The following is an 18,629-nucleotide window of genomic DNA, read 5'->3' on the forward strand; positions in this document are numbered from 1 at the left end:
ATCATTGAAACCCCATACCTCCAAAGTGACCCGAAGCAGCTTTATTTTGGCCTGTCTGTATGGGGCCAAAGCTGACATTGTACAGCCCTGGGATCTTTCACTGTGCACCAAATTTTGAAGTTTGGCACTGTGACAGACAGTGAAAAGGGAGCAAAAGTATACATGCAGACTTGCCCCTGCTTATTTTCATATGTTTAGCTGTGGACTGTGGTATAACTACTATGTGCAGCACATTACCCACTGTTGCTGCCAATAACTATGACATGGCTGTGATGATGGTGTGATGTAGAGGCACTCCTTTCTTTGTGTCTTTCATTTTTTAGCACCTGCCTGTTGGCTGTCTGGATCTGGAGCGAGTGACCGCCGTGTATAAGGAGGCTTTGAACCTGTTTCTGACGAAACGCAAAAGCCCACTGACTGGATCCATGTTTCTTGATCTTTTTGAGCGGCATCCGGTAGGTAGGAGAAGAACCTGTATTAGGTTCCATGTGCACACATGAACATGACATACATCTGGAAGAATGGTTGGTCAGTAGATGGTCAGTAGACCAACTCGTCCATTTTCCTGTTTCTTGCAGTGGTCAGTCAGATTTCTTTGGGAAGCTCACAAGCAGGATATGAACAGAATAACACTCTCACTCCTGTTATTCCCCAGCATACTGCTTCTCATCCTAGATGTAAGACACAGGCACTAGTAGCCACTCACAAAACCATTTGAGCATGTGGCCACTGGCACATTATGGGATAACATAGACAGCTGTTTTGAGTCAGACCATCTAGGCCAGTGATTCCCAAACTTGCTTCCTCCAGATGTTTGGGATTTCAACTACCAGAATTCCTTACTGACCTTACTGAAGTCCAAAATTCTTGGGGGACCCCAGTTTGGGGATCCCTGATCTAAGCCTTTATTGTTGGCACTGATGGCAGGCGTTCCCTAGGTCAGGAGTCTTCCTTAGCCTTACTGAAGATGCCACAGATCTTTGGCATGCAAAGCATGGACTCTTCTCTACTCCAACTCCATGACAGCTGTGAGCTGAGTGTGTGTGGTGCGAGGATGTACATGTCATGCTAGTTTTATTGGATGAATCTCAAGTTTCTGGTATTCTGACACCTTTTCTTTCTCCTCTAGTTCTTATGTGTCACTTGTGAAACTGATTCATGTCCTCACTAACCAATGGCTCTCCTTTATTTTTTGAAGATCATGTGCAAACCACTGATCGCCACTGTTGTCAAGTCGATCACAGAGGGAGCCAGGCAACCCCAGCAGGTAAGCGATGATGATGGAAGCAAACTGAAACCCATAAATCCACCGAACAGTGATACCTTTATTGGCCAACGGAAATGTGCAGTATACTTGCTGCAAGCTTTCGAAAGCGGAACTTCGGAAGCTTGCGCAAGTCTATTGTGATGTGGAGCTTCGAAAGCTTGCCACAAGTATATTGTGCATTTTGGTTGGTCAATAAAGGTACCACTATTTGGTGGGTTTTTGTTTGAATTTACTAAATGGCTAACACAGCTTTACCCCTGCATGGTTTCTGAAACCAGAAAGCAGACTACATGGTTAGCAATGAAGTTAAAACGCTGAGTATGTGGATGAGTGCATCTGAAATGTTGCTGATTTGTTCATCACATTTAAGAAAGTATTAGTGAGTGCTCTACCCCTTCTTCCCATTTCCAGCACACATTTGTCCTTTTCCCCTAATTTTAAATATGGGTTTGTGTTAACATTTGCGTTGGAAGGAACATTGGGATTTCAGTGGGACATGTACATTTGCGTTGGAGGGAACATTGCAGGACAAGGCAGCATGATTTGGAGGATCTTTCCACCTCTGGATGGAGAGGCTTTTTGAAGGGACACCTCTCAGATGCTTCATGGTCTGGACATTTTGCAAACCAAGTCAGGCCTGGAAGCTGCTTTCCCCTGGTTTGTGTGAAGCAATGCCAACTTTTTTTGTTAGCTCCTGTCTCCTTCTGGGTTTGAAAGAGTGTGTTTACACTCAAACTGTGTTAGCATTCTCTGGTAGAGAACACTGCTTTGGAGTGTAGTGGGGTCTCCTTCCTTGGAGGTTTTTATATAGGCTGGATGGCCATCTGTTGGGAGGTGTCTCGGTTGTGTATACGGTTCTGTATTCCTGCATGGAAGAATGGGCTTGGACCTTGGGGTCTCTTCCAACTGTATGGTTCTATGACTCTTATGCATTGGTGCAGACGTTGATACTAAACCAAAGTTTCCCAGATGTTGTCAGACTACCACTTCTGCCATTGGATGGGAGAGATGGAATGGGTTATGCTAAATGCAGATGATGGAAAGTTGTCATCCAATAACATTTGAAGGACTCAGAATTGGCTAACACTTTGCCCAGTCCCAATCTTTTAGCCATAGTACAAGGTTGAGGTTTCCAACAGGAGACCTGGGTCCAGGCATCACTTCTCTTTAGGCCAGCGGTTCTCGAGCTTTGGCCCTCCAGATGTTTTGGACTTCAGTTCCCAAAACTACCCAGCCAGTATGGTCAGTGCCTCTGGGTTTTACTTGGCCTCTGGATTTGACTTATCTCTTCATATGATGGATTTCTTATTTAAAGCTTCCCTCTTGCCTGCCACGATTGGTAATAAATAAATTGCATTGAATAAATATTAAATGGGGGACGAAGCCTTAATGGAGCTGCTAATGGTTTACGTCAAACTGCAGGCTGATTCAGAGCTCTTGGCAACTCTTGTTGTTGTAGTTACTTGTAAAACAGAATGCGCCTGGAGTGTGAACTGGGTGAGAAGGTTTCTTGCTTCCTTTCCTTTCCTCCTTGTTTTCCTGTGGGTCCTATGGCTTCCTACCATTGTTAGCCTGACATTGTTCATAGCTGTTGAACTCTTACCTTTCAAATTCCAGACTCAACCGTGCATCATCCCCTCCATTCCACTAATGCGATTTGACCTTATTGCTGGGACAATTCCTTGCCTTAGGGAAGCTGACTTTCCAAATGGCTTCCTTGAGTTGTTAATCTTCACATAAAGGGTACATACATACATACATACATATATATATTCAGATCACATATGGAGGGGTGTAGGGCTTCCCTGTCTATGTTTATGGAATATATGTGTGGTTCTCTAGATGTTTTTGGACATCAGAGCCCTTAATTCCTCACTATTGATCATGCTGGCAAAAAAACTATACAGTCAACCCTCTGTTTTCATGGGGGATCTGTTCCAGACCCTGCTGCAAAAACAGAGGCCCCATACAGACTGCCAAAATAAAGCTGCTTCAGGTCACTTTGGAGGTGTGCTGTTTAAATGATTCAAGCGTCCTAAGAGTCCAGAAGCTGCGCCAAAGCCATGCTCCAGTTCTTAGGGCCGTAACGTGGCTTTGGCGTGGCTTCCGGCCCCTTAGGACACGTGTGTCATTTAAACAGCATACCTCCAAAGTGACCAGAAGCAGCTTTATTTTGGCCTGTCTGTATGGGGCCAGAGTTTCACATATATTCAAGCCCCATTGGCTTGAATATAGGTGCGCGCCTCAGGCATGCACCCCATTATTCCCCCCTCCGTTCATCCCTTGCGCGTAAGCGAAGGACGCGGATTCCAAAGCCGCGAGAACGGAGGGAGGACTGTAGTTGCCTACTCTTGCTGGATGACTTGCAGAGCAACCTTGTATGTGTCTACTTAACTTCCATTGCGTTCAAAGTGCCTTATTCTCAGATCAGTGGTATAGTATTACAGCCATAGCTACCGCTGGAGCAGTAGTTGTCAAACACTGGCCCTCCACATGTTTTGGACCTCATCTTCCAGATAGTTCAGAAGAGTAAGTCTGGGTTATCCCCTCACTCCTTCTGTACTGTCTTCTCTCTCTTTCTCTTTCTCATGTGTTCATGCTCAAGATAACTCAGCGCAGGTTGATGTCTGCGGCGTATGTTGTTATGGCACCTGTCAGGAAGACAAAAATTGAATTTTTCTTCGTGGGAGAAAAATATCACAATAATGAGTCAAATAACCAGCAGTTGGTTGCTGCGTTGTGGTACCCAAAATCTTATTGTACCCAATAGTACTATACTGTAGTAGTATAGGCAACCAGTAGTAATTATTCTGTCTTTGACTCTTTTTTTTTGTACCCAAAACTGTAGTAGAGTGAACCAATAGTAATCATTTTGTCTGTGCCCATGTTTCATATGCTGCATTGTTTACCTACTGTCCAAAGCCAAGGGGATAGCGGTGTGGTTCACAGGATTATATATGGTAAAGGTGGGCACCTATAGATGCCAACCCTTCTAAATTAGGATCAGTAGGGAGAAATATACAGTACTGCACTTAGAAAAAATGAAATGCATAGATATAGGATGGGAGAACACCTGGCTTGACAGTACTACATGTGAAAGGAATCTAGGCGTCCAAGTAAACCAAAGTGAACAGGATTAATACAGTGTGATTTCAAACATTCTGTGATTTGCCTGGAGCTAAAAAGGCCATGCGATCTAGGGACGATCAATAGAAGTATGTGTCTAGATCAAGTGAAGCATAGTGCCACTCTAGTCTGCTTTGTAGGCCTCACTGGAATACTGTGTCCAGTTTTGGCACCACAGTTTAAAAAGGATGCTGAAAGCATTTAGAACATGTCCGAGGAGGAAGGCCACCAAAATGAAGAAGGGTCTGGAAACCATGTCTTACCAGGAGGACATGGGCCGTTACCGACTGCAAAATAAAGCTGCTTGGGGTCTCTTTGGAGGTATGCTATTTAAATGACGCACGCATCCTAAGCATCCGGAAGCTGCACCAAAGCTGCACTCCAGTGCTTAGGAAGGGAGTGTGGCTTTGGCGCGACCTCCAGACTCTTAGTGACCCATGCATCATTTAAATCGCATACCTCCAAAGAGACCCAAAGCAACTTTATTTGGCAGTCTGGAACAGGCCTTCGGGATCTGTATGTTTATCCTGGAGACGAAGGTTAAGAGGTGACATGACAACCCTGTTTAGTATTGAGGGGGGTCCACATTGCGAGGGAGCAAGCTTTTTTCTTGCTGCTCCAGAGAATAGGACATGGAAAAGTGGATGCAGCTGCAGGAAAAGAGATTCCACCTCAACATTAGGAAGAACTTCCCGATGGTAAGAACTGTTTGATAGTGGAACATGGTCCTTCGAAAGTTGTGGAGTCTCCTCTTTGGGGGTCTTTAAACAGGAGCGATGGCCATCTGTCAGGAGTGCTTTGACTGTGAGTTCCTGCATGGCAGAAGGGTTGGACTGGATGGCCCTTGGGGTCTCTTCCAACTCTAGGCTCTGTGCATTGTTTACCTACCATCTAAACCCTAGGGAGATGGTGGTGTGGTCATAGCATCATATCAGGTAAGGCTGGGCACCTGTAGATGGTGAGACAGAGTTTGTACCCTGCAACCCTCCTTCCATTCAGGTGTAAACAAAACCCGGAGTAACTTACAATTCTCTCCTTGGGTGGCTTTTAAAAACCTCTATTCCAGTGTTGCCCTATAATTTGCACAGTGTATACCTTCCAAATGATACACCTGATGTATGATATGATAATCATTTACTACAGAGTTTGAGATTCAGTTCCCAAAATCCTCTTTCACATATTGTACTTTTTAAAATGCTATCCCCCCACCCTCAAAGTCAAATGCTCTCTTGGGTGGCTTGGGGGTTGTTTTTGCTTTTTGCACCCCTGGTGTTCAAAATGGGGGGTAATTTTGGTGTGGTAGCCCCGGAGAGTGACTTGGAAGGATCTGGCGGTGAGGTTGAATTGGGGTTGAACAGAAAAGGCCCCCGGGGGGCTGCACTTTCTGCTCTGCCTACACAACTATGGGAGTGCTCCAGGTAAATATAACTGTTCGCCCCCTTCTATAAAATACAAAAACACTTTCTGAATGCGGCGGACGTGAGAAAATGTCATCTGAATTGCAGCCTTCAGGCTCTGGCACATGCCGAGGTTCAAAAAACACCCCCAAAGCTCCCTCAGAATACAAGAAACTAATATATGCCAGCGCCACAGTTACTTACGACTAATGTACAGCACCGCATTAAAGAAAGAAAGATCTCCTACCCAGCACGTGTTCCCCGTCTGCCCACATTAGTGACAGGGTGACTCATTTATATATATATATATGCGCGCACAAAAGCCCCCGATGTGGAATGCTTTTGCTATAGACGTTGCACGCTAGGGGGTTAAAACAGAAATTCATTCAAAGAACAGTTTTGCATGAAGTGTAGCCAGCAGAAATGTCAGATTTTGTATTTTGGGTTTTGTTCTTTCGCCTGCTGTGGTTGTTGCTGCGCTCTCTTTCTCTCTCTCTTACCCTTCCCTTTCCCTTCCCTTCCCTTTCCCTCCCTCCCTCCATCCCTTCCTTCCTTCCTTTCTTCCTTTCCTGTCTTTCTTTCCTTTCCTTTCCTGTCCTTCCTTCCTTTCCTGTCTTTCCTCCTCTCCTCTCCTCGCCTATCTTTCCTTTCTTCTTTCTGTCTGTCTGTCTGTCTGTCTTTCTTTCTTTCTTTCTTTCTTTCTTTCTTGTCTCCTATTCAACATGCAGTTAAGTATTTGCAAGAAGAAAGAGGGTGAAGAAATGCATTAAAAAGGGGCATGGAGGTCTTTCTTGAGTAAGACAGAAGGGCCTAGCAAGCTACAGTTGGCCTACAGACTGGAAATTGCCAGCCCTGGCTGGGAGATTTTGTAAAATGCAAGCCTGCATCCTAGTCTAGGGCAGGGGTTTCCAACCTTTTTGTCTTGCAGAGCCCTTTTTAGACTCAGTTTCTATGGCGGAGACCCTAAGAGGCCTACCCTATGTTCAAATTTTATCTCTTTCATTTACCTGGAGCGGCCGCAGAGCCCTAAGGGCTCCTCGGAGCACAGGTTGGGAACCGCTGGGCTAAGGGATCTTTAACTCAGTGCTGTCATCCAGTTTGAGGAAACCTTATTGTATGATGCTTTAGCTGTTTTGAACTGGTTGTATTTGCATTCGGGTAGAGAAAGGGGAATAAACAGCTGGCCCTCCATTTTCGCAGGGGATCTATTCTGGACCCCTGAGAAAATGGAGACTCACGCATATTCAAGCCCCATAGACTTGAATGGGGTGCATACCTGTGAGTGTGCATGAGGTGTGCATTGTAGGCATGCACCCCATTAAAAATAATGGAGGTCGCCTCTTCATGAATATTGAAAGGAAGGGTAACGTTTTCTCAGTTCATGATGCGCACGTCCCACAAATTCATTATGTGCGATGCACAAAGGACTTTTCCCTGTCTCTCTTGAATGGACAGCTGGTTGATGCTTGGATGCCCTCACATTCTCGCCTTGTGCCTGGGTGCGAGAAATACCGCTGTGTCTGCTTTTTCTCTCCATCTTGGAGAAATTGATAGGCCTCTGTCATAACCTCCTTTTCGGTTGCCACCTTCTCTAAACCTAGAAAGCCTTATGACATTTTTAGCTAGCTTCCTATAGGTGAGTCTCTGTTTTCATGGTGGGATCCGGAACGGATCCCCATGCAAACGGAGGGCCGACTGTATTTTACTGTATCCCCCCTCTTTTCTCAGAACTTAGTTTGGGAGTGATGGAGGGAGCAGCCGATCCTCAACAAATTTGCTCTACGGAGGCCGACTTGTTCAGGGACCAAGACGCCAGTTCTGTTTGCCTCCACCCAGAAGCCATTTTGCTTTGATTGAGGGATGCCCTCCAAGGTCCTCCTTATCTCCGTTGCCACAGGTTGGGAAGGGATAATGAAAACTCCCCCTTCGCGAGCCGAGCGGACGCATTGCGCACCGGAGCATAACCTCCCTGTCTCTCAACGACTGGCTCTCTGAGCGCAAATGCACCAGGGCAGTGCGTCAGGACTTGTAAGGTTGAGTAATTTCCCCAACGCGCCTGAATTATATTTGCCATTTGAGGCGTGGAGAGCCCAGGCTTTTAAAGAGATAGGCGCTTGACAGGGATCTGCGCCGGCACATTTTTGCAGAATCCATCAAACGGAGCCCGAGGGGAGTATATTTACTCGGTTACAAGGTCATAGATAGGTTGCAGTTTTGAAGGCCCAGCAAGGTCTCAGACGTGGCCTGATATTCTGGTGTTGTCTTTAAACCAGGGATGGGCAACTGTCGGGGATTAGGGTCCACATGTCCCAGGGGACCTTAGATGGGCATACCCACAACACCCAAAGTGAAAATAACTTTTGCTCCGTAGGATGAGAGAGTTAAGACAGGTTACAAATTTATTTAAGGGACACCATTTTACTTATGCCAGTATATATAACGGGACTTGAGCATCCGAGGACTTTGGATTCTGGAACCAAACCCCAGTAGATACCAAGGGACCACGGTATAGTATCCAGATCACTAAAACATAACATCTCCTTGTTCCACTGTCCACAATCCCTTTCATACCACACAGTTATAGGGCTGTGATTTTACTTAAACCGTCATGAGGACATCCTAAGTTTCCAGACTTCCACCTGCCTTGAAGAAATAAAGAAATGATTGTCCATCTGAATTATTTTCTGTATATACTGTACATATATTTAATAACTGAATGTCGTTTCTGGGGGACATCCCTAACTCACATTCAGTCTTGCAAAGAGATCTCAGGTATGTACAATTGATCATTCAGATTTCTACTGGGTTCTAGACCACCTTTATCAAAGGGACACATTTTGGGTATCCTTTGAAACTGAACTTAAATGACCAGCTGATGCCACTGTTGGGAATGTCTTCCCATTGAAAGAAGTTGGAATGGAGAACTCTCTCAGTGGTATACTGAATCCGTGTGCCAACTGTGTGGGATTATCGCTGCAGTGCACAGAAGCTGGCAACCTGAAAGATGTTCAGCGTGGGAAATGTTTGTTGCGTGGACTTCGGACAGCATGGCATAGAGCTGATGTCTCATGATTGATCTGAGGATGGCGAGAGAAGGAATGTGGCTGCCCAAAGGGACCGAAGATTGCATGCGCATGTGTGCACGTGATAGATAACAAAATGTTTGTCACTCGTCCAAGAGTGCTAAATCGTGAAGGTTACGTGGCACTTAAGGACGCTTTGTGCTGTGGCGTCCTTCCTCTTTACACAATCCCACTCATTCATCCACTTGTTTTGTGTTGATGGATGAATAGGGACCAACGCACACAACAAGAGCATTTGGCCAAGAAGGTTAAGGAGTGAGAGAGAAAGTGTGTGTGTATATATAGGTGTGCATACTGGCTTGCCTTGGCATTATTTTGCTCTTTTACTGCCCTTTTGCAAGGTTTGTCGTGACAGCCAGAAAGGTAGGGGCTCCCCAAGGAGAAGCAAGCTGTTGCAGTGGAATGATACAACATCTTTTGTGTGTCTGGCTATACTGGAAGTTGTATGCCAGCCAGGCTTAATTGGTGCAGGTTGAGGAGGTGGCAGCAGGAGCATACGGGTCTCTTAAAAGAGCCTCTTGTGCATGCACAGAGTGCCTTTCAACTTGGGATCCTGAACAAACACGTAAGACGCCTGCATCTTGTTGTTTCTGTCCTTAGTTAAGATGGTATAGGGAGGATATCTTTAGCAGGTTGGTCTCTTCTCCTTTAAATTTCCTGGGCTTTGCCCAATTGCCACACAGCCAACCAGCTAAAGATGCCCTCTCCATGCCATCTTAACTAAGGACAGAAGCAACAAAATGCAGGCATCTTACTAACATCTTTAATTGTTCTCCTGTTTGGTTTGTAACATCTTGCCTGATGGAGAAGCCAGTGGAGCTTCGAAAGCTTGCAACAAGTATTTTGAGCATGTTGACAAGCCGTTCCTTCATCTTCAAAGCTTCTGTCAGCTGGAGTGAGTATCGGTGGATGCGGATGAAACGGAGACAGTTCCTCATGTTGTAATGTGGGCATTCCCCTTTGGGTTGCCAGATTGAAAACTAAGAGGGTTCCTGGACATTGAATGCTTGAACAGAAGAAAGGATTTCAACCGGTGTTGCTTGCTACCTGGTTGTGTCAGAAGCTATACCAACTTGAAGTTCCTTCTTTTGCAAAACCATCAAAGGTATAGGAGCCCTCTCTGGTTTAAAGTCTCGCAAATGTACCTTGCATATCCCAAAAATAGAAAGAGAAAGACATATCCACACAGTGGCTTAGAAAATGTCTAGATAGGATGAAAATGGATAGGATAACAGTGTTATTCAATCAGAACTCTGCCAAAGGATGGGAAGCAGTTTGGAAACCAACGCTAAGGTTCTGGGGAATGAAATGGTTAGCTAAGGAAACATAGACCCAGAAAGTTGCTGTATATTTCAATTTTATTTTCCGAGCTCTTCTTATCTTTTGATGGAAAATAAACGATTACAAAAAGGTTGGCAAATGTGCCTTTCACAGTGAACCGCACCTTGGCCAGGGGAAAAACCCCAGAGCCTGAACAAGAGACTTTGGGGCACCGCAGCTTCCAAAACCTCCCAGCTGAGGGATTTGGGGAGTTTTAGTTCCAAAAATTCAAATGTTTTGCTGACGAAATTGCAGGGGGGAAAGGTTTTAACACTCCTTTCCCAAACTGCAGATGCTACCAACCCGGTTTGTTCCTCTGACATCTTCAGAGAATGTATCCCACGCTCTTCCATGCCAGCGTTCTCTGAAGATGCCAGCCACAGATGCTGGCGAAACGTCAGGAATAAACTCTTCTAGGACATGGCCACATAGCCTGAAAAACCCACAAAAATCTACAGATGCTGGCCATGAAAGCCTTCGACTTCACATTTTTGCATTTTCTTCCTCTCTGCTCTCTCTAATATTTTAGCATCATCTTTCCCACTCCCCGGCGTTTAATGATTTTTGGATCCTGTCGGCTTTGTTTCCCCGCTGGTTCGCATGCATTATTTGTTTGGATGGCAGCGGCTCGGCATGTCCTCTGCCGAGCGACAGAGATGGAGACGATGTGTGCTGTGAAAATGCGCAGGGTAATATCATCAGGGAAGGCATAATGGCTTTTCCTGAGGCGGCCACTTTGTGCGGATGCCTTTTAATGCACGGCTTTACCAGCGGGACTTTGGAGTGTGTTTTGACTCCAGGCTAAGGTCAACAGCAGTCCTCAGATACTATCGGAGGCTTTAAACTAAAGTCTCCTTCCTTAGACAAATGTTGAAGTTGTGCAAGCTGAGGGGTGGAATATCCCCGTGGATATTGATGATGATGATGATGATGATGATGATGATGATGATGATGATATGTATTTATGTCCGGCCTTTTCCCCTGTTTGGCTTACAACAGATGGGAAAAGCACAGTTAAAATTTGCAACATGCAAAAGTTTACATGATTAAACTATTGCAAGTAGCAGGAACAATAAAGTACATTTCTATACCATGAACTAGCACTCCCTACTCTCTGAAGATGCCAGCCACAGATGCTGGCGAAAGGTCAGAAAGAAACTCTACTAGAACATGGCCACATAGCCCCAAAAACCCACAAAAAACTATGGATGCTGGCCATGAAAGCCTTCGACTTTACTCCCTACGCGGTTTGAAATGCGTAAATGCAGTCAGTCCTCTGTATCCACGCACTTTTTATCCACGGATTCAAGCCTCCGCGGCTTGAAAATACTGCAAAAGTATATAAATCCCCCAAAGCAAGCCTTGAGTTGCGTGGCAGAGGGTTGGACTGAATGGCTCTTGGGGTCTCTTCCAACTCTTTGATTCTATGGTTTTGCCATTTTAGATAAGGGACAGTTTTATTGTGCCGTTGTATTTAATGGGACTTGGGGCACCCACGAATTTAATGGGACTTGGGCAACCAGGCTACAAGTTCACTACTACGAGTACAAGTTGTACTACAAGTACAAGTAACCAGGCTGTAAGGAAGCCACAGTCTTGAGTTTGTAAGACTGGCACAGGACTGTCGATAAGACTTGGAGGGCATTCATAGGGTCCCGACACATCGAAGCCAACTGGATGGCAAATAGCAATATGTGTATTAATGTGGGATGTGTAACTCAGCCTGGTTTACTTCGAAGTGTGAACAGAATGAAACTCTTGAGCGTCCCTAGCTGTTGTAAATGTTAATTTCTGTACTCTTTGCCAGTTATTGCATATAAGCCCAAACATTCAAGGGGTCATGGATGGAGAATAAGACCAAAGATGCCAAGAGTAGAAGAGCTTTTGGTCTCCGTTTGGTTGCTTTTGCAACTCGGTGAATGTGATCATTTCTTGCCCGTTCTTTGAGGGAGAATTTCACCAAACCTTTCCTTCTCGCCCCGTTTTTTGTATTTCAGGCCCAGGCATGTCTGCTTCTTCAGAAAGCTCTCCAAACCCGGGATTTCAAGCTCTCATTCTCTGAACAACAGTGGGAAGAGTTGATCCGAGAAAGCGTCCAACAAGTCACCAAGGTGAGGATGGTTTGCGAAAGAGAGTTTTAAATTCCCTCATGAATGTCTTACATGTTAGAATGCAGATTTGCAAAGGGGAGACCAAATGGTTAAGTATCAACCTGCCTTGCGCACCAAAATTATCGTTCGGTGCCCTTTTTCGAGCATCATAGATGAGACATGCTAGAAGTGGCTTTTCCAGTTACGTTCTCTTGCTGCGCCTGGCATGCCAGTTTGTGCATCAAGAAAAAGCATTGCAGAAATTTCAACCTGGTGTTTAAAAGCCTTTTTCCTTGCTATATTAATCCCAAAATCCAATCTAATTGCAGTTTTATCTGCTGGTGGCGTTAAGTGCGTTTATTGTTCATTTGCGTCTTACTGTTCCTAATTGTTGTTAACTGTTCCGAAATCTTTGACTGAAAGGCAAGGTGCTGTAGGATCGTTGAAAGGAAATAAAACAAGGCTTTGGCACCAGCTGTGCTTAGATACCAGCGTTTTATCCGTGGCTTGAATCTGACTAGTATCGCACCCACTGAATCCACAAAAACCGGATGTCAGTACTTGTGTCATTTAGTGGATCTGCTTGAGCTGGAATTTAAAATGGAGTTTATACCAGAATGTGGCAGTGTCTTTTGCTTTTTATTTTGGGGGAGTTTTTAATTGGAGAGTTTGTATACACCGTGATTTGAATGTTGTTAGCTGTCCTTGGCTGTCAGTGTTATGCAGACATGGGAATCTTGCAGCCTCCAGATGATGATCTTTGTATCCTGCCTCTATCTCTGTCTATCTGTCTATCTAGCCATTCATCTATCCATCCATCATCTATCTCTCTATCTCAAAACAGTTATTTGGGCCAACCAAAATGCACAAAATACATGTTGCACACTCTCTGTCCGTCCGTCCATCCGTCCATCTATCTATCTATCCAGCTCAAAACATTTATACCTTTTTTGGGCCAGCCAAAATGCACAAAATACATGTTTCTGTCTGTCCGTCCGTCTGTCCATCCATCCATCCATCCATCCATCCATCCATCCCTCTCTCTCAAAACATATACCTTTTTTGGGCCAACCAAAATGCATGTTGCTGTCTGTCTGTCTGTCTGTCTGTCTGTCTGTCTATATCTATCTATCTCTCTATCTCTCTCTGCCTCCCTCCCTCTATCTCAAAACACTTATACCTTTTTTTGGGCCAACCAAAATGCACAAAATGCATGTTGCTGGCTGTCTGTCTATCTATCTATCTATCTATCTATCTATCTATCTATCTATCTATCTATCCATCCATCCATCCATCCATCCATCCATCCATCCATCCATCCATCTATCTCAGAAACCAAAAACAAAGCAGCACATTTTATGAGACCTGTTCCCATGAACATTCGGTTCTCAAAGGCCTGCCAATACCAAACGTTTTTCGCCTGCTTGCAGAAAGTTAGTAAGAAGGCTGCTGCTTCGACTTCTCTGGGAAATGAGTTCCAAACTGTACATTTCTGAACAATTAAGACAGATCTTGGCCCACTGACTGAGAATGGTGGAGGTCATAGGCCGATACATCTGTGCACCAGGTTGGAGGAGGCAGAGGTGTTTATGAGAAGTGCTCCTGAGCATACACTTGGGATTGGGGGCCACACTAGATTGGACCAAAGGCCTGCCTATTCCAGCACACTCTTTTCCATATGGCCCACCGTGAGACCTCTGAGAATGCTATAACCAAGGCGTGAAGGCAGTCTGTTAGAATCATAGAATTGGATGAGACCTCAAGGGACCATCCAGTCCACCCCCATTCTGCCATGCAGGAACTCACAATCAAAGCACCCGGACAGATGCCCATCCAGCCTCTGTTTAAAGACCTCCAAAGAAAGAGACACCGCATATGCCAAGGTAGCAGCATCTTCTACTGTCAGACAGCTCTTAATGTCAGAAATGTCTTGCTAATGTTGAAGTGGAATCTCTTTTCCTGGAGCTTGCATCCATTGCTCTGTGTTTTGTTCTCTGGAGCAGCAGAAAACACACTTGCTCCAGCCTCAAGGTGACATCCTTCAGATGTGAAGTCGAAGGCTTTCTTGGTCGGCACTGATAGTTTTTTATGGGTTTTTCAGGCTACGTGTCCATGTTCTAGAAGAGATTATTCCTGACGTTTCACCTGCATCTGTGGCTGGCATCTTCAGAGAATGCTGGCATGGAAGAGAATACTCTGAAGATGCCAACCACAGATGCTGGTGAAATGTCTTCTAGAACATGGCCTCATAGCCCGAAAAACCCTTCAATCACTTAAACAGGTCTATCATATCATTGTGTAAGGCGTCACTAGCAAATGGAAAGTTATGTATGGAGAGGCTCTAGTCTGAATTGTGAAAAGAAGTGAGTTGTAGTTGTTAAAGAATGTTGGACTGGGATTAGGGAGATTTTGGCTTCCTAGTCTCCTCTTCCTACAACAGTCTCCCCCCCTTCCCTTCCCTTTCTCTTTCTCTTTCTCCATCTCTCTCTCAAATCTTTCAGTCTCTCTGACACACAGCATAGAGTTATTGTGATTCTTTGGTGCAAAACAGCCCCGAGCAATTCAGAAGGAAAGCTGAAGTGTCATTGCGATGTTTCTCCTCCTCTCCCTCCTTTCTCCTTCCCTCTCTACAGACCCATATGGCCACCTACGGTTTGAGTAAACAGATGCTTGGAGCTGTTTTTTCACTTGGTGAACTCTTCTGCTAAATCACTCGCCCTGATCTGGTTTCTTGGAGCCTGTAGCTTGTGCTCCTGCCCTCCTTTTCACTCTCTCATGTAATTTAATAAGGCAACCTGATAGTAATCCTGGTCCACCTGCTGCAGGTGGCGCCTGATGGGTGGCAAGATGTGTCAGACGGATCAATTCTGACACGCTGGGTAGCAAGACGCCAAAAAGAAAGGGCATGCAGGTGGCTGAGGCTACATGTGACAGTTCCCTAAAATACTGTCCCGGCTAGCTGTAGGTCTCGGTGTTGCTGTGCGCTTGCGTAAGGCTTGCGTGACCTTTCTTGCTTCCATGTTCATTGGGATGCTGCTCACAGGGCCGGCTGTGTTGCAAGCCCTCGGCTGTGCTCCGAATGCTTCATGACCCAGATGGATCAGGGCAGCCGCTCTTGCCTTTTGTGCCTTTATGCTGAATTTGTTTCAGAGCATCGTGGAGTTGGGAGACACCCCCAAGGACTATCCAGTCCAACTTGCTGCCATGCAGGAATACACAATCAAAGCACCTCCAACAGATGGCCATCCAGCCTCTGTCTAAAAACCTCCAAAGAAGGAGACTCCGTTACCCTCCGAGACAGCAGCATCTTCCAATGTCTTTCTATCAGACATGTCTTCCTAATGCTGAGGTGGGATCTCTTTTCCTGTCGCTTGCATCCAGTGTTTTGTTCTCTGGAGCAGCAGAAAACAAGCTCGCTCCAGCCTCAAGGTGGCACCCCTTCAAATGCTTAAACAGGGCTGTCATATCATTGCTCTTACTGTCATGAAGTTCCTCCTAATATTGAGCTGGAATTTCTTTTCCTGTAGTTTGCATCCATTGCTCCGGCTCCTGTTCTCTGGAGCAGCAGAAAACAAGCTTGCTCCATTCTCAACATGGCATCCATTCAGATACATAAACAGAGCTATCATATCACATCTTAACCGTCTCTATTCCAGGCTAAACATACTCATCTCCCTAAGCTGCTCCTCATAGGACTGAAGTAAGGAATTTAAAGTCTGGGCACTGGGGTATTTTCTTCCTTTGCTTTGCTTTGTTTTTAAAGGGAAGCTAAGATTCTAGTCCGCATTGTATGGATGGGGGAGTACATAAAAATATGTCCCCTGCCAGCTGGGTTGGACTGATGGGAGTTGTAGTCCAATCCAGCTGAGGGGCACAAGGTGAGCAAAGGTACCTTAACCACACCGATCCAAGGTACAATGTGTTTAAGGCACCTTTCCTCACTTTGTGCCCCTCCGCTGTGTTGACTGCAACTCCCATCAGTCCCAACCTGAAGGACTATAATAGATCTAAGCAGGTCAAATTACAATATGCCCCAAATCTGTCAGGAGTTAGTGTTTTTCAAGGGTCACTGAATGGTTATTGTTGTGGCACCAGAGCGGTTCCCAGAATTCCCTAGCACTGAGCCAAGGCAGCTAAAGTGGTCTCAAACCGGATTATTTCTGCATTGTGTTTTGGACCTAAGTCTCCCGACTCAAAACGTTTCTGCTCTGCTGTTTTTCTCCCAAATGCTGCTGCTTCTATTTTGAGCGTAGCATCCGATTTTGTTGTTGTTCTCGTTTTGTCTTTGCAGAATCGGGAGATTGCTTCAAGGCACGTCCGTTTGAATCCATCACTATTAAATAATCCAAAACCAAAGCAGAATATAATGAGTTATATGAGCTTTTGCGGCTCGAGAGGCTGAACTTAGAGGGAAGACGAGAAGTCATGGTTTTTGGGTACAGCAGAATTTGGAGAGCGGATAACTGTTTTGGACTGCAGCTCCCAGAATTTGCCACTGGATTGGCTGAGGGATTTTATATCCCACCCATCCGATTTTTCTTCTTGTGTGCAGACAGCAAATGCAACGGTGGGGTGTTTGCTAACAAATCCCATTCATCCAAGTCGTAGATGTACTCAGATCCAGATGAACCCCAGAAGCGTTTTTCCTGCCGATGGTGCCAGGCACCTGGCTTAGCCGTCCGAAGGCATTTCCATGGCAAGGTTTGGGCAGGTGCAAAGTATACCAGGAGGCACCAGGCAGCGTGGCGAGGGCTGCAAGGCTAACATCTGCCGAGGCTCCTAAATCATGACTTCTGTGCAGTTGTTCTTTTGGATCTGTGGGAGGAAGGCAGAAGGAATGCAGCTTGGCTTGGGTACCTCTCAGCTTCGGGATAAGCAGCCGGTTTGATGCGTAGGTGGGTCTCCAGGAGAGCAAGTCTCTTCATTCTTTACAACTCTGGGAAGGAGAGGCTGGAAATTACCAGGCACCCTTTCCATCTATGCAGTTATAGCACTCTGCATCCCTAGTTTTTTGTGGGGTTTTTGGGGCTATATGGCCATGTTTGAGAAGAGTTTATTCCTGATGGGAAGACTGAGACGAAGAGGTTCACAGCAGAGGTGAAATTCAGATTGTGGTCTTCCGATCTCACCCACCTTTGTGGATGAGGTGGTGGTCCCCCATTGCCTTCCCAGTGGCCCCAGTTGGTCCCATCAACTGTGGTGGCTGATAGTTATGTCCATGCAGTGAATCCCCTGAGGTTATAATCCACATTTCAAAGGCACTGCCCAAGATGCTGAACCCAAATGCACCTGAGGAAGCAGACTGAAGTCTGCAAAAGCTCATGCTGCCAATGTCTTTCTTTCAGTTAGTCTCAAAGGTGCTACCAAATCTCTCTAACCTTTAGGTATTCATTTTTACTTGTTTAAATTGCCTCCCAGTGTTTCCCTGGCAAGAGACCCAAGGCTGCTTGGTTGGCAGTTTTGGGACCTGGGACAACTCCATTCAACTTGGACTAAAACCCAGAGTCGATTCAACAACAGTTGCCCAGTTGACTTTGGTTTTGTGAGGTTTTATTACATGGCTGCTATTTACCGATCTGCCCACATAGGTAGGTGAGCTAGAAATGGGGCTAAATGTGCGACGGCTTAACCCTGGTAGCCTCATAAAAGTAGAATTTGGTTCCCATCATTGCAGTCTCTACTTTGTGCACATCATGAAGTGTGTATTTGGAAACTACAATATGCCCTTGGTATCTGCAGGTATTTGGCTCCAGGACCCCCATGGATCCCCAAATCCATGGATGCTCACTTCCCATTAAATACAGTGGCATAGTAAAATGGTGTCACTTATACAAAATGGCAAAATCAAGGTTTGCTTTTGGGATGCATGGTTGGATGAGTGCAAAATCTGTGGATACAGAGGGATGGCTTTATCTCTGTTCATAGCAAGGGGACCGGGAAATAAAGAGAGTTTCACTGTATAATACTAAGGAGGCTCTTAGTGAAGCTGGAGAACAATCCTGCCATTTAATGGTGGCTCAGACTGACTGGAGATGATACAGCCAGGCCCTTGGATGTAGGCAGGGGCACAGCAAACGCTTTCTTGTTTTTCAATGGCTTGGCCTGAAAGGTTGTCGGAACGGTGAAATAGAGTAGAGCATTGGTTAAGGAAGAACGAAAGTAGTTTTTTGTGGGTTTGGGTGGCTGTGTGGCTGCGTTCGGGAAGAATTTATCTCTGATGTTTCACCTGCATCTGTGGCTGGCATCTTCATCACTCACTCTCTGAAGGTATCAAGCCACAGAGGCAGGCAAAACGTCCTGTGTGTGTGTTTCTGTCTGCCCTCCTTCCACCCACTAATTAAGGAAC

At 45.5% G+C, this 18,629-nt stretch overlaps 1 protein-coding gene across 2 annotated transcripts in view; it reads left to right on the forward strand.

Annotated features, from left to right (window-relative positions):
• Nucleotides 1-18,629, forward strand: part of MYBBP1A (MYB binding protein 1a) — a 56,806-nt gene that overhangs the window by 25,030 nt on the left and 13,147 nt on the right. For both annotated transcript variants that reach the window (XR_006100932.1, XM_042442525.1), the window contains exons 22-24: nt 324-455; nt 1,199-1,267; nt 12,191-12,304. Coding sequence is in view for 1 of the 2 variants with exons in the window: in XM_042442525.1 (XP_042298459.1) it covers nt 324-455; nt 1,199-1,267; nt 12,191-12,304 (315 nt within the window). In the remaining variant the exon portion in view is untranslated. The remainder of the gene's footprint in view (nt 1-323; nt 456-1,198; nt 1,268-12,190; nt 12,305-18,629) is intronic.

This window comes from Sceloporus undulatus, chromosome 11 (genome assembly GCF_019175285.1).
Source record: "Sceloporus undulatus isolate JIND9_A2432 ecotype Alabama chromosome 11, SceUnd_v1.1, whole genome shotgun sequence".
NCBI classification, from domain to species: Eukaryota; Metazoa; Chordata; class Lepidosauria; order Squamata; family Phrynosomatidae; genus Sceloporus; species Sceloporus undulatus.